At 28.5% G+C, this 15,405-nt stretch overlaps 1 protein-coding gene across 1 annotated transcript in view; it reads left to right on the top strand.

The window, feature by feature from the left end:
• LOC105363072 (43 kDa receptor-associated protein of the synapse homolog) overlaps positions 1-12,174 on the top strand; it is a 15,967-nt gene extending 3,793 nt beyond the window's left edge. The window contains exons 3-10 of the mRNA XM_011500649.1: positions 3,774-3,925; positions 4,825-4,971; positions 5,909-6,068; positions 7,503-7,703; positions 8,335-8,433; positions 9,350-9,541; positions 10,912-11,111; positions 11,967-12,174. Coding sequence (XP_011498951.1) covers positions 3,774-3,925; positions 4,825-4,971; positions 5,909-6,068; positions 7,503-7,703; positions 8,335-8,433; positions 9,350-9,541; positions 10,912-11,111; positions 11,967-12,174 — 1,359 coding nt within the window. The remainder of the gene's footprint in view (positions 1-3,773; positions 3,926-4,824; positions 4,972-5,908; positions 6,069-7,502; positions 7,704-8,334; positions 8,434-9,349; positions 9,542-10,911; positions 11,112-11,966) is intronic.
• The last annotated feature ends 3,231 nt before the right edge of the window (positions 12,175-15,405 follow it).

Genomic DNA, 15,405 nt, shown 5'->3' with positions numbered 1-15,405 from the left:
GGGGGGGGGGGGGGGGGGGGGGGGGGGTGGGGGGGGGGGAGCTGTTATTCACAATGCAACATTGACATGTGAAATAATAATAAATTTCATTAGACTGAATTGTTATAAATTATATGGTTTATTATTTATGAAGGACTACCATGACTAATATCACTATTTATTATTAGCGCATAAGGCTTTTTCATGATATTTGAAAGGATGGTAAAGAATTTTGATATTCTTCGCGTTGAGCAGCCGACTTATTTATAAAATTACAAAAGCACTTACTCTTTCATTAAGTCGCAAATTAATGAAGAATTTATTTCAAAAACCTTGAAAGGTCTCTATTTTAAAATATTACGCAAAATACGAGAAACGTAAAATAGATAAAATTAATAATTGTGAACTATAAAGAATCTCAAAGAATCTCTTGAAAGATTAAAGTTGTGATTCTTTATAACTGACCTAATTCAGCTATTATTTCCTACGACACTAATAATCATCTCGAATGATTTTAAAAATTAGTACAAGTGTATTATTAAATTATTTTTGGTGTAGAAATAAGAAAATTATTTTTACAATAATGCAATATCATTAATTTAATCGTATGATTTAATCTGAACATTCTACTTCATCTCGATATAAATGCGTTTTATTTAAATTAAATGTTTTATTTATGTTTTTTAATTATATCGTTAAATCCATGAATGTCAATAATGTCACCCTTGACAAATTTTTAATAATTAATAATCCACTTTAGATAAAAAAAAGGGACTTCGAATTATATAATTATCATAGTTCAGTCTTCACATTATACTTTTTGACATTTCGAAACTTATTACCATTTACCCTTTAAAAAAAAAAAAAAAAAAAAAAAAAGAATAATAAATAACGCAAAAATTTTATTTCATTAATATTACAAAACTCATGGTGAAATTATTAAATTTTTACGTATAATTTTTAAAAATGATTCTCCTTTCAATATGCATGAACTTATTCGTATATTGAAATATACAGAAATAATACGTCATAGAATTTTATTTTATACCATTTTATTACTTAGTCGTATGACAAAATATCAATTATAAGGATACGAATTGTGCAGCCAATGGTTTTATCATACCCATAATACTTATTAAAAAGACATTGTAAAATTGTATTGGCAAATCGATATTAATATAATCCAATGCATGAAACTTTTGAATGTTAATTTTTTTCTTTTTAATAATAATTCGCAATACGTATATCAAAGGTTAAATTGCCTTGAACGAGAGAGGGGCAACACTGTACTCACTGTTCCCTTAACATTCTCCAATTTATAAAGAATTGTTGCCTTACAAAATTGACAATAAATGACTAAATAATTGAAATTAAATAACGCTCGTAATAACATTAATAATTATTATTATTTCATAAATAGCTACAATTGCCGTCGAATAGCTAGGAATGGAGTATAAAGAATTCCAAACATTTCAACTTAAGCATCTCCGATAGCAATTTTATTTTATAAGGCTGTAGACGTCGGAGATAATTGCCTCCTGATGCATCGTGGACCGAACCAGGGATGAGCTTGTAATCCTGTTGGATCTTTTTCATGTCGATGTTACTGCATTGCGAAGCCAAATAGAAAAGAGCAATCGCTGTCCGCTTATAGGACTATGATTAGTTCAATAAGTGAAATTATTGAGGTCCAGTGTTGCCGCATCAACCATTATTGCAATCTTGCTTTTTTACGTTCCACCGATACATTACGAAATAAACACTTTTACTGATATTTATAATCTATGTTATTAATTTATTTATAAATCAATATAAATGAATGTTTTTTTTTCTACTATAATCAACTTGTGCCGGTCAATAAATTAAAAAAATATTAATCACATCTAAGAATGTATTTAACTATTTCTCTCAATTATGTCTCTTCAATTTACATACTTTACTTAACAGCTGCTAATTTCTACTCATTAAAAATGACAATTTAGATAAATATGTTAAGAAGCAGCATTGATGTATCATTGTATACAGCACAATTTCATATAAATAAATAATTTAATGATACAGATATTTTAACAAATATTTCAATATTACATAAATAGCCTATAAACGATGAAAAATTATTAATTCTTCGTATAAATAATTAAAGCGAGTAACAACATTTATTATAATTAATTATAGATTAATTAATATAGACAAATTAATTATAGATTACAATATGCGTATTATAAAAGTAGATAATAAAATTATAAATAAATTTCAAAGATCTTTTTATCAAACGAAATTAACGGAATTACATTTAATTAAAAAACTGTACAATATGAAAATTCCACATTTATTCCTTCCCGAATAAATGCTTTTATATTTAAATTAATTAACACTTTCGAAATTTAAACTTTAATTATCTTCGTAATTATTCAGTTGATATAAAATTTAGTCTTCTCGTATATATAACGATTATCTTAAATATTTTCCAATTAGAAGAATCTTTTTTATTTTATTAACATTACATTTAAGTAATGTGCAAAATTAAATTTATATTATTAATTTTAATTATTATTCATATATAAATTTGTATTTATTCGAGCGGTCTTAAACTTGACAAAAATATTTTTTTACTTATTTCTTTACTAGCGATATGTTGAGAAGGGATCAGCATTATTATTTTCAGTTAAATTTAAAACGTTTATTTAAATAATAAAAGTTTTTTTTTAAAAAAAATTTAATTTTTTTTTTTTTTTTTTTTTTTTTTTTTGATTAATTAACTTTTTCATCTATTGCAGAATCGTTTTTACTTAATTTTATTTTATTCCAAATAAATACATTTATATCAATTATATTCTTTTTAACTTTTTTCTCCGTGAAATTTTGGCATTTGATTCATTAGGCGACATATATAATCCTCGAATGCCCTTATCAATTTAACTAAATTAAAAAAAGTAATATATATATTTATTTCATACTATATAACTTCTAATTGATATTTAATCGAGAGACATAATGAATAATTGACTCAATCTAATTAATATATTATAAAAAAAAAAAGACTATATTTATTTTTTTTTTTTCGAATAGTTTATGACATATTGAAATTATAATGTATGAAATTACTTAGTTCTATTCGTTTGTTTAATTGATCTACTTGAACTAAATGAAATGGCTTAATGAAAAATTGCATAATATAAAGAATAATATATTCATTTTAAAATTATGCCATTAAAGCCTTAATTAGACATTCGTAATACAAAACGCATTGAAAGAAGTAAAATTAGGATAAATCATTGTTCCGTAGTATCTACAAAATAGTATTACAAAACAAATAAATTATATATAATATGACACATAAGACTAATTAAGTATATTTATTTAATTTTTAAATATTTATCAGAGAAAGTGAATTGAATTTCGTATTTTTTAAAAAGAATTTCTCGAATTAATAAAATCTTATTAAAACTAAATATATAGATTGCAATTAAAATTTTTGTACAATTTATATTCCTTCATATTTATCCTTCAATTATTCCTTCATAAATATAAAATTTCTCCATACCTATTATACCGGTAAATATTAAATGTTATTTAAAGCCTATTGAATATCATAATTAAGAAAGTACGCTCTACTTCGCCTAAATAACATTTTTACTTGGGTAGGCACCTTATGGGCACAGACCCGTCAATTTACTTCGTCCTAAGTTTGAGGTACAAGTTAAGCTCTGAAATTATCAACAGTAGTTGAAGAGCTCTTTCTTCCTTCCATACCTCATTCAGTGAACACTCAAACGTTCAATTTGACCTTACAGGTTGAACAGGGTTTAAAACTTTATCGTGCGCACAAACAACAAGCTGCTGTACGGAAATGGCGAGGAGCACTGACGAACATCGGCCGTCGCGAAGATAAATTTGCACTACTTGGCTACTTGTATCAAGCTTACATGGATTGGGGAAAATATAGGTAGGCATACATATTCATCTACATATATAAATGCACGAGTGTATGTTATGTTTAATGGGACTGTGTGCGTTCGTGGGCGCGCGCTCGTTGTAATGTAGTGAATGTTTTGATACTTGAGATGAGAAGTTTGGAGTTGGAGTTGGAGTTGGAGACTCGCTTGTCGATACTTTCTATTATTATCTTCGACAATATTTACCTTTTATTTTCTCTTGTCTCTCGATTTTATAAAAGATTTTAGAAGGCGGCTTTGTAACTTATCAGTTCGAGACACCAAGAGTTCTTTTTATTTCATTTTTATTTTCTTAAATATGACGCTTTTGTATATTATCTTTAAACTTTGACTTCAAATAGTCATTTTCAAGACTGATTTAATATTGGAATAAAAGGTTTTACATGTCATTATAATTATATCTTTGTGTATTACATTATAATCAACAGGAAAGTAAGAAAAAATGAATGCTGCATTTTTCACAATAGTATACGGAATTTGAATAGTAAAATGTGGATTTGTGATTTTATCTATTATATGGCAAATCAATTAATTATTTACCATTGAAATTTTACTAATTTTAACGTGTTCTTATATATTCGGTATTTGTATAGAAATATTGAGAAAACTAATGATTTATACATCTAAAAAAAAAACAAATCAGTTAAATATAATAAATAATCTTAATCATTATTCTCGTGATTGTCAAATAGCATGAAACATAAATAAATACACAATTACAGGGATTCGGTAGTATGTCTCTGTGTGTGTGTGTGTGTGTGTGTGTGTGTGTGTGTGTGTTGTATATATAAACACGTTTCTATCCTGTCTATCAAACATTTGTCATAGAAAATCACTTTTTTAATGAATCAATATTAATTTTTTCTGCAAAACTACATGTTCTTTATAGAGACAGCGTAGATTTTGGACACAGGCAGCTTTGCATTTCAGAAGAGCTGGACTCTCCTAATATGAGGGCCGAAGCATATTTAAATCTGGCTCGAGCACATGAGAAACTTGGTGCTTTGGACAGAGCATTAGGTTTTGCCCGACACAGGTAATAATATATATATATATATATATATATATATATATATATATATATTATTTCATATAATTTTCTTGCTCGACACGTTGCTCACCTACCGATATATTTTATTTAAAGGTTAATGTCTCCCTAACATAATCCCGAATATTGGATGAAAATTATGATTTTGAACTCACGGAATATTAAAAATATTCCTTTATATATATATATATATATTCTTAAGCAGAGATTTTCTAAAATCCTTTTATTATATTCCCGTAGAGTAGCCCTTTATGTACCATTAAGTTTTGTACAAGATTCATAAAATATTTATGAACAAAATATCTTTCTTTTATTACACATCTACTACATTCTTATATGCTGTACTATCTACTTGATTTATATCAAATATTATTTCTAAAAAATTTATACCCCAACAGCGTATATTTGAAAATTTATATATATCTGAGATAATAAATAATATGTTTAGTGACAGTTTTCATCCATTTCACCTATTATTATTTACATTTATACTATTACTTTTGGTTACAAAGATCTTATATATATATATATATATATATATTTCGAATTGCAAATAAATAGCTCACATAATGAATTATGGATACAATTTATTTCATACTCATGCATTATGGGCATCATAAAAGTTCACATTGCAAATCACACATTAATTTTACATAAACATAAAATAAATAATTGAAGTAATAAGAAACGAGTGTATCGATTATGAATAAAAAACACAAAGCATCGTTAATTATTCAATATAATATTCCGAAATAAAAATCGGTATTTAACGTCACCGATACGTACATCGCCATTAAAAGCCGATGTCGATTATTATAAATAAGTAAGGCCAAAATGAATACGCCACTTCCATAAAAATGAATGTTCTTTTAAGTTTACTTTACCGCCTCCCGTGGGGGTGATCTCATTCTTTGCGTTTTTACAGTCTCTACAACGAGTGCGACCAATGTGCCACAGCCGGATTAGTTCATCTGACCGTGGGTAGAGTCCACTTGGAACTTGCTGGCTTTTGCAAGGCCTTGGAAGCTTTTCAAAGAGCTCACAAGATCGCTCATTCCATCCAGGATCCATCCCTCGAGCTTCAGGTTTGTACGTAACCGAACCACACTCGCTTTTATTCCTCTTACATTCTCACGCTCTCACTGACTCGCTACACTCGCTTGCTTGTTTGCGTCGCTGTCTCTTGAATACTCACGAACGAGGTTCGCTAACGCCTCGGACGAGCTGATGATATTTCTTTGAAAGCTCTGCCCCACCTCTCAGGCAGCTGAATTTTTCATTTACCTCCTTAATTCAGAGATAAATAATACGGGGCATACATAAATAATACGATGATTATAATAATAATAATAATAATAATAATAATAATAAGAATAATATACAAGATAAAGTAATAAATCGCGCGCTTTGTAATTCAACTTTTTATTTATAATTTCATGGTAAGCGCAATTCTTTTAGACTCTATACTTTTATATATTGCACATTATGAATTATCCAATGTATATTATTTATTTAATCCAAATGGACAAAATAGACATTTTTACCACTTAAAGCTCAAAGCGTTTTTCTATTCTACGATTACCGAGAGACAATTTCAAAATAAACGGTCATAAAAATGCGATAGAATTTTAAAGGTTATTATGACTGGTAAGAGACATAAACATTTTGAGTTTGACAATTGAATGCTTTCGAGTAAAGATATATTAAATAGAAAAATTATTAATACGTATTAATGAATGATTTATCGAATAACATGAGAAGCAGATTATTTCAGACCGAAATGTACATCAATGACAATTCATTACATACAAGACAAGAAGTATTAGAATAATTTGCTTGGCACTTTCAATATTTTACTACGCTGATTCATTATACTAATATGACACGACTATACTTGCGCATAAATCAATGTTAAATTATATGGATATTGCACAAGTGTCATAGATAATTGTTGTTACAGACGATCGCGGAAAATTATAAAAACATAATATTAACAATCAAGTTGAATAAGCTCCATTTAATCACATAACAATTTACTACATTGGATATTTATCAAATTACAAGCTTTTCAATAATATTTACATTATCGATATTTCTTTTTAAAACAAAATTATATTATTTGTAAGTAATATTTATTTTTTTGCCGAGCACGTTCTACGAAATAATTTTACAATTTTTTATTCGGCACAAAATTACAAACGATGGCATTATTAGAGAAAAAAATCCTTATTAACGCTTTCACCGCCAACTTTATCATAAGAAAGCGATATTTTCATAAGCGACGGCAATTCTTCGCCACATTAATAGTATAAAACGGAACAGAGTTAAGGAAAAATATGAAATAAAAGCGAGCGTCATTTCACAAGCTACAATCTACGCTCGATAAAATTTTATAGTTTGTCAATATCTTCACTTAGCCACATTTTGTACGGTGAAATAAGCAAGGGAAATGTATTAAATTAAGCGACAATAATGCCATTAAACGACGTTTTATACGAGCTGCAGTTTGTCTTGTGCAGGTGTACGTTGGATTGTCGGAACTGTTTTGCCGTCTCCAGGATGCAGACAAAAGCGCCCGATATGCTGCGCGCGCTTACGACCTCTCCAGAAGCCTTCAACTCGGTGACTTAAATTCCCGACATCACAGGGCGGCATTACTACAAATGGCTGCCTCTCTAAGGAAGAAGGGCGAGCTGGGCGATGCTCATGATTACTGCTCGGTATACATCCTGTCAATATCTCAGCGATCCTTCTTAATTTATTAATTCAAAAAAAAAAAAAAAAAAAAAAAAAAAAAAAAAAAAATGACTGTACTCGATTGAAGGTAATGTAATGGGAAAATGCACGTACAAAGGACCGAGATTACTTGGAAATATTATGATACATTATTATCGAGATTATATAATCTTCTATATATATATGATGATGAAAGTTGATTATATATGGAAGGGGAAAGAAAACTCTTAGTGTTTTATTTAAAAAAAAAAAAAAAAAAAAAAAAAAAAAAAAAAAAAAAAAAAAAATTCTATCAAAAACAACAAAATATTCTATTTTTACTGATAAATATAGAATTTATGATGTATATTCCATTAATAATAAATAAAGAATATCGTAGATGTCGATAATCTAATAAACGTATTTACTTTATTTCAAAGTGATTATCATTGTAGCTTCGTTTCATTCATTCTTGACGCTCAACGTGCTATTGCAATATTTTGCTATCCCCAATCGAATTCAACCGATCTAAATACATTGTATTATGATTATTAATTACAAATCCTCATTCTGGTGTTTAACATTTTCGCATTTTCAATTTTTTTCTTTTTCTTTTTGTATTTTTGTATTTTTTAGGAAGCTACAAGGTTATCCTTAGTATCTGGTGATCAAGCAAGTTATGCTCGAAGTATAAGGATATTGGGAGATATTTATAGAAATAAAGCAGAAATTAATGTAAGCTTTTCATTATTATTCTAATTAAATTTTTAAATGTTTTTCAATTAAAAATATTGCATTGAGTGCAATAAGCATGGTTTTTTAAAATATTCAAGGTTTTAATATAAGTTTAACTTTTGTCACATTGAAAGCCACGTACACGTAATTAATGCAAAAATAATTATTAAAATTTTCAAGCGTATTAATTGGGTTTGATTAGCTTTAAAAAAATAATGATCGTTATAATTTATCGAAGTATTACTTTCGCCGAGTATAGGAGAAACTTTTAAAAAAGTTAAAAATATCATTGACATTAGGAAATTGTGGAGATAGAAGTAAAGGAAACAGCATTAATAAATATGAAATACAAAATTGAGTTCAATGACATTTCAATGTTCACATTGACAATGGCTTAAAGTATATTTAACTTAATGAACAGCTTTAAATGAAATGATCGTCAACTATGATTAGCATGCAAACTTCCATATTTAATTGGATGAACAAAATAAGAATATGAGAAAATAACGAGAATTCGATCAAATTTATCAACCAAAGTTTCGTAAAGGAATTTTAAATAGTTATCTCAAAACGTAATTACATTGTTCTATGCGAATAATAAAATTACTCTCTATTTTATGCATAATTGCAATTGATATTGAATTAAAAATATGATTTTATTTCTTAGACTTGAAACTTTGCATTATTAATCGATCGAATTAAATAAACGTCTTAAGAAATAAAGGATTAACGGAAAATTGTTTCTCAAGTATCTAGTAAAAAGGAATGATAACGAACACTAATATAAATACAAATGGGAAAGCATCGTATAGAGTCTCCCTAACTTTCTCCGAAATGGATTCTTCGATTTTAATGGAAAATAATTGCACTGCCATTGAATCGTCGAGCGGGAGCATGAATATTCATGGTTTTGCAGAAGGCATTCCGTCAGTATGAGAGCGCGATGGGTTCGGCCGCTGCTACTGGCGATCGTTTATGCCAGATGGAAGCCATGGATGGTGCCGCGAGATGCCTCGAGGCTCTCAGGCTGCAGCACAAGATATGCAACTGCAAACCCCTTGAATTCAATACGAGACTCCACGAAGTTGCAAGCTCCGTCGGCGCTAAGGTATGACTTTGCACGAAATTTCTTCATCACTTGATGGCATCGATGTGACCTTCCCCCTCCCCTCTCCCTAGCCACTTTGCACGAAATTTCTTCATCACTTGATGGCATCGATGTGACCTTCCCCCTCCATCCATCCATCCATCCATCCATCCATCCATCCATCCATCGTATTGGCTGCTCGGCTTTTCGAGAGGCAATTCCTTAGCGAATTCTTAAAGTCCTAATTCACACTTATTATTGTACACTCTATTATAAACTACGAGACAATTTGCCATTTTCGTACACACAGATATTTCATATATCCTTCGAGATATGCGCTTAGATAATTCAAAATACAGATATTTAAAATTCAATATGTAATTACCTTTTAACCTCTTGATTGATGTTTCTCAAATGACTAGATGTTTTCTTAAATTCCAAGCCTTACGTCGATAAAGTTGTAAAATTATTTTTCTTACTTTTTATTCTCCCTTCCTCTCTGCCTCCCGACCATCCGCACTCTCAAAGGCAAAAATTAGAAAAGTATTGAAATAACGCATTAAATTTATTCGAAAAAATCTACTCATCTTCATGAAAATACGACAATTTATTTAATTATTTCCGAAGCGTCGTCAACGGTTTAAAAATACATTACGGGCCATTAAATCGTCTCAATTTGATTATCTAAATATAGCTTCTTCTTCTCTTCTTATATGAAAAATGCATGTAAATCAATATGCTAAACCCCACCGATTTGTCAACTCTGAAATAATCTGTTAAACATTTTAAATATTACAGCAGAAGAAAATAATTTCAATTTCACAAATAAGTGAAAGTTATTAAGTTTGCCATGTATTTTCGAATTATTAAATAAATCAAGTAGTAATTAGAATTTAAATATATTTTATATAAGCGCGCGCGCGCGCACCCACAAAGACACGTACAGCAATTACTTTTCCAACAATTTGTCTTTGTAAACTCTTAAAAAATTCAACTGTTTTGCATAGTTCATAAACTAGTAAGCAATATCGTACGAAATTTTAGTCTTTTAGATTTCATGGATTTATGCCGTTTAAGTCACAGTACTCCGATATACTGACATTCGTAATTATATATTTAAATGATATACTATGTAAAAGTGTGATATTGTGAGTGAATTTTTATAAGGCTAATTCATTATGTAAATTTTAAAACACTATCATATTAAAATCAACTTAATTTTACATTCACTTCATAATATATAATTGCAAAAGATATTGTTCAGCGAATACGTAAATTTATATAAATAACATGAAACACGTATTGATTGAGAAATAATAATGGATTATTTATTATAGACTTCGGGCACATATAATTAATTCTTTCTTAAAGAATTTTTTTTATCTACACAGTTGCTAATGAGGACGGTGAGATCACGCCTATCGCGAATTTATGGCTCACTTGGCGATGAAGAGCAAAAATCTCATTTCGAGAGGGGGGCGGCATCAATGGAGGAAGATCTCGAATTACGATGTGGTGGTTGCAACGAACCTTTTGGCCTTGAAGCCGATTCTTTAGAAGCACTACCCTGCTCCCATATTTTACATGCGAGGTAAAAAACGAGCGTAAATTATTGTACTTTGTTACGTAATTGCTAATATTAATAATTAGAGTGATCTTATGCCGCTATCTAAGGCATTTCCATTTCAAATAAAAGTATTATATTATTAGTAAAATTGCAACATATGAATAATAAAAGAATGGAACAATATTTCACGTATATTTAGAGTAATTTGAATTGAAATTAAATAAACATTGCTGAATTCTAATTTATCGATAAGTGATGCAAAGGGCGCGTAAGTATAATATAGTTTTATGATAGAATAATTGCACAGGTCGATAAATGGTCATCTAAATGCAAATTTGCTAATAATTTGTAAAATTTTTTTTTTTTTTTTTTTTTTTTGGAATGGCATTCGAGTATGATATTATAGTTTTATAGCGAAGTCTTTAAATTTAAAAATTAATTCTTCTATTTGGAAATTTAACTATATTTTTCGCGTAAAATTTTTTTATAAATAAATATATTGTAATTAGTTAATTTTGCTCTAGTCTATCGAAAATACCCACACACGTACTTTCGTCCGAGTGATAAAGCAAATGATAAACTACACTTATGATCGAATTGCATTCGGAAGATTAAGGATAGAAGCGTAGATTCTTTGAATGAAATGTCAATGAATGAAATTACGGGACAGAAAAATCAACGAGATCGGCTACATTAAGCATAAAAGGTTCGTTGAAATATTTGGGAAGAACGTATATGCAGTGTAGCAAGGTCGATTGATTAATCTCGATTAAATTCCTCGAACGTTACATGAAAAACGAAAGTCGCGCGATCTACGACGTTCGATAAGCCTCCATTAACCGACGATAATACAGCTTTAAACTTTGTTCAATTCAACAGGTGTGCATACGACATCCTAAAGAAGCGCGATAAGAAGAAGAAGCGTTTATGTCCGGACTGCCACAAATCGGTGAGCTCGCGACTCTATCTTCATTGCGACGATACTCATGACATCAATCCTCTTAATCACAGTTCCTTAAGTCTGGCATCGCTTAGGGCCAGTAGTCTGGCGACCCTTGAAGATTGTCACGCGACAAGTAGCGTTTAGTGCACTATATCATTTATCCGTGAGGCTATTCATTGATAAGGGACTTTTTCTTTAATAGATTAATTAGAAGAATGTACGGAGGCTGCTGCGTACTTGTGCTATCGGCAAATATCGTGACTCTTGATTTACGAGCTTCGTTTAGGGAACTTTGGTGGTGCGCGTTATTATGAGGATAAGCGAATATTGTCGATTTTCAACTACATCGCGAGATGGAAAATGGCGTTTAATCATCACAATTATCCAAGTAGCCTCACGACATTCTACTTCATTTATAACGTTATAATTTTTTTTTTCTTTTTTATGGGATTCTAAGTTTTAGTTTCATAAAATTCCATAGATAATCTACACTGTGTAATTAATAATAAACAAATTCGTGATATTTAAATGATGTATTAAGTAGGATAGTTTTCTCGTTGAAGCACTTCTATCTTATATAATATAAGCATTTATCTTACTTACACTTAAATCCAATACTTATTAGATAAAAATCCAACAATGGTACTATCATTTCAAAAATTCATACAAAAAATGACCATCCTGCACAAACTCTATTACAATAATTTCGTATTTATTGGATATTACGCATACGATTTAGTATAAATTGATAGATAAATCATAATCGTTTAGAGAAAATGAAACGTGAAAACCATTAAACATCGAAAACTTAATACATTCATTAGCAATGTTTTACTCGACATTTAAAAGTACGTAATTATTGTATCATTTATCAAATTATTTTTAGTCCATAAAAAAGTAGTTTTCTATAAGTTTTACGTACGACTATGCCAGCACATCGATGTGCCAATAAAAATACAAATAATTCTGCCAAAATTACAAGAAAAGAAATTTTTTTTTCAATCCATGAATTACAAGTACGGGATTGCCTCAACACTGTTACTTGTATTGTTCATCGTTAAAAACAAAATGTTTAATAATTGTTATTTGTTGTTTAAACGGTTTATATATTATACTATAATAGCCAGAAGTTTATCACTTACATTTTTAGCTTAGTATCTAAAAAAATTATTTTGCTCAATAATAGCACTGAAAAATGTGTTTTAAAATTTATATAAAAATTGACTATTTTGTTTTTGTAAAGATAAATTTAACTTAACTTATTGGCATACAATTTAATAATAATAAATAGTCAATTAACAAATTAATTTTGAATGACGCTGAAAAAATGAAGATTATGAAACTGTGGAAACATAAGCCATCGTAATACCTCTATTAAACAAATATAAGATATAGAAATGAAATACAAGACAATTTAAATAATTTAAAAGATAATTTAATTTGTCGAGAATTCAAATTGACAACTTTTCGTTTGTTTTATTTTCTCTCAATTGATACTGAATAAGAATCGAGTAAAATTATCTAATATATAATCATAATGTGCTTACTGATAAAACCTTAAATTGACAGTTTCAATTATATTCATCTATACAATTTAATATTTATATATTTAATATTTTTATTAACATATGAGCTACTAAGTGCTCAGTAACGGTATTTTAAATACATTTTTGTTTTATATTAAAATACGAAGACGATCATATCGACGAATTTATACCTCACCATCGACACAGACATTCTACAAAAATATATGTATAAATGTATGATGTAAGGTGTGCGCAAACTAACACAAGAGTATCTTCTACGTAGATGTATATAAATATTTTTTACACAAACAAAACGAAAATGGCTAAAAGATTCAGAAGTAGTAGATGCAGGAGTGTGAATGTAGAAATGAATAAAAAGCGGAAATATGAAAAAAGAAGAGGGAGGAAATGAAAGGGAGAGAGAGAGAGAGAGAGAGAGAGAGAGAGAGAGAGAGGAAAGGAATGAGAGCAGAGTTTCTGGAAAGAATATTTAAATAGTCAAATATGTAAATTATGTACTTGAAGAGTTGAAAATGAAATCACAGACGTTGAAAATAATGTTAATTATATGAAAAACGTAAAAAAAAAAAATAAAATGTCATATTTCCCGTCCAAGTCATAGGCATCTTGTTGTTAAAGGTTTTAAAAGAAAATTATCGATGCAATAAAATATAAAATTTGTAGAAAAGTGAATGAAAAAATTTAGATGAGATGGTCGCTTTTAATTTACATAAAACAAACCTAAATAAAATTCACAAAATTATTATTAATAATTACTTGCTAATAATGTCGACCACATATTTTTGCAGTTGTAAACAATCTAATCTAAAAACTTATTTTTATGCCTTTTTATTGAGTTACGATTAAAAGTGCCCATCTTTCGAATTGAAAATAAAATATAAAAATAATTCTGAATAGTTATGTAGGAAAATTTTAATAATTCTCATAAATGTATATTATATGGTAAACGTATTTTCCGGTAAATGATTTTTGAGAAAACCGCCAATATCATTATACGATTGAAAATAGTGTTTCACGTCATCTAGAGAATTTTTTAAATTAAAGTTTTCCAAAATTTGGCGATCGCTTGCTTTCATATATTATGTTAATAATTTGTAAATTTCTAATAATCTTACTAAATTCGATTCCCAGTTATATATCATTAAAAGTAATTCTTCAAAAGTAATTGTGAAAATTAAACGAAATTTATTACATTATAATTAATTTCATACGAGCTTGTCATTACAAATTTATTTATTACTCTACAAAAAATTTTAGTAGTAAATTCTTAACAATTCCTATTACGTACATGCATTATTGATTTTATGAAACTATTGACGTTTAAAGATAAAAATATGTTTATGATAAAAAATTTGAAATATGAATTAAATGTTAAAAACTTCAGTGTACAATTTAACATATTTTGAACAACAATAAAGCTTAGAAGTAACCGTTTTGACGTGAAAATATTTAAAACATGTGCCATAAATCGAGGACATGTAGTATTTTACTGTAATGAATGCCAAATACAAAAAATAGAAGAATAAAACTTTAAAGGTAATCTGGTTAGGAAGTTTAACCAATTATGTATAGTAATGAAACTTCAAACAAAAAACAAAAAAAAAAAAAAAACCGTATATACGAAAAAATTAATAATATCACAACCATAAAACTGTTGAGTAAACATATAAAATAAAAAAATAATTAATTCGACGTTGTAAGGACTTGTATGTCGACAGGCTATTTCCAAGAAAGTATAAAAATATAATTATATTAATAAATAAATATCGAAACAAGTTCTGCGTCTTCTTTACAGTGATGCTTAAACATTGTAGTGCCTACATCGGAA

The sequence above is a fragment of the Ceratosolen solmsi genome, unplaced genomic scaffold (genome assembly GCF_000503995.2).
Source record: "Ceratosolen solmsi marchali unplaced genomic scaffold, CerSol_1.0 scaffold27, whole genome shotgun sequence".
NCBI classification, from domain to species: Eukaryota; Metazoa; Arthropoda; class Insecta; order Hymenoptera; family Agaonidae; genus Ceratosolen; species Ceratosolen solmsi.
Note: the sequence above shows the minus strand (reverse complement) of the source record. Positions and strands in the feature narration are given on the sequence as shown.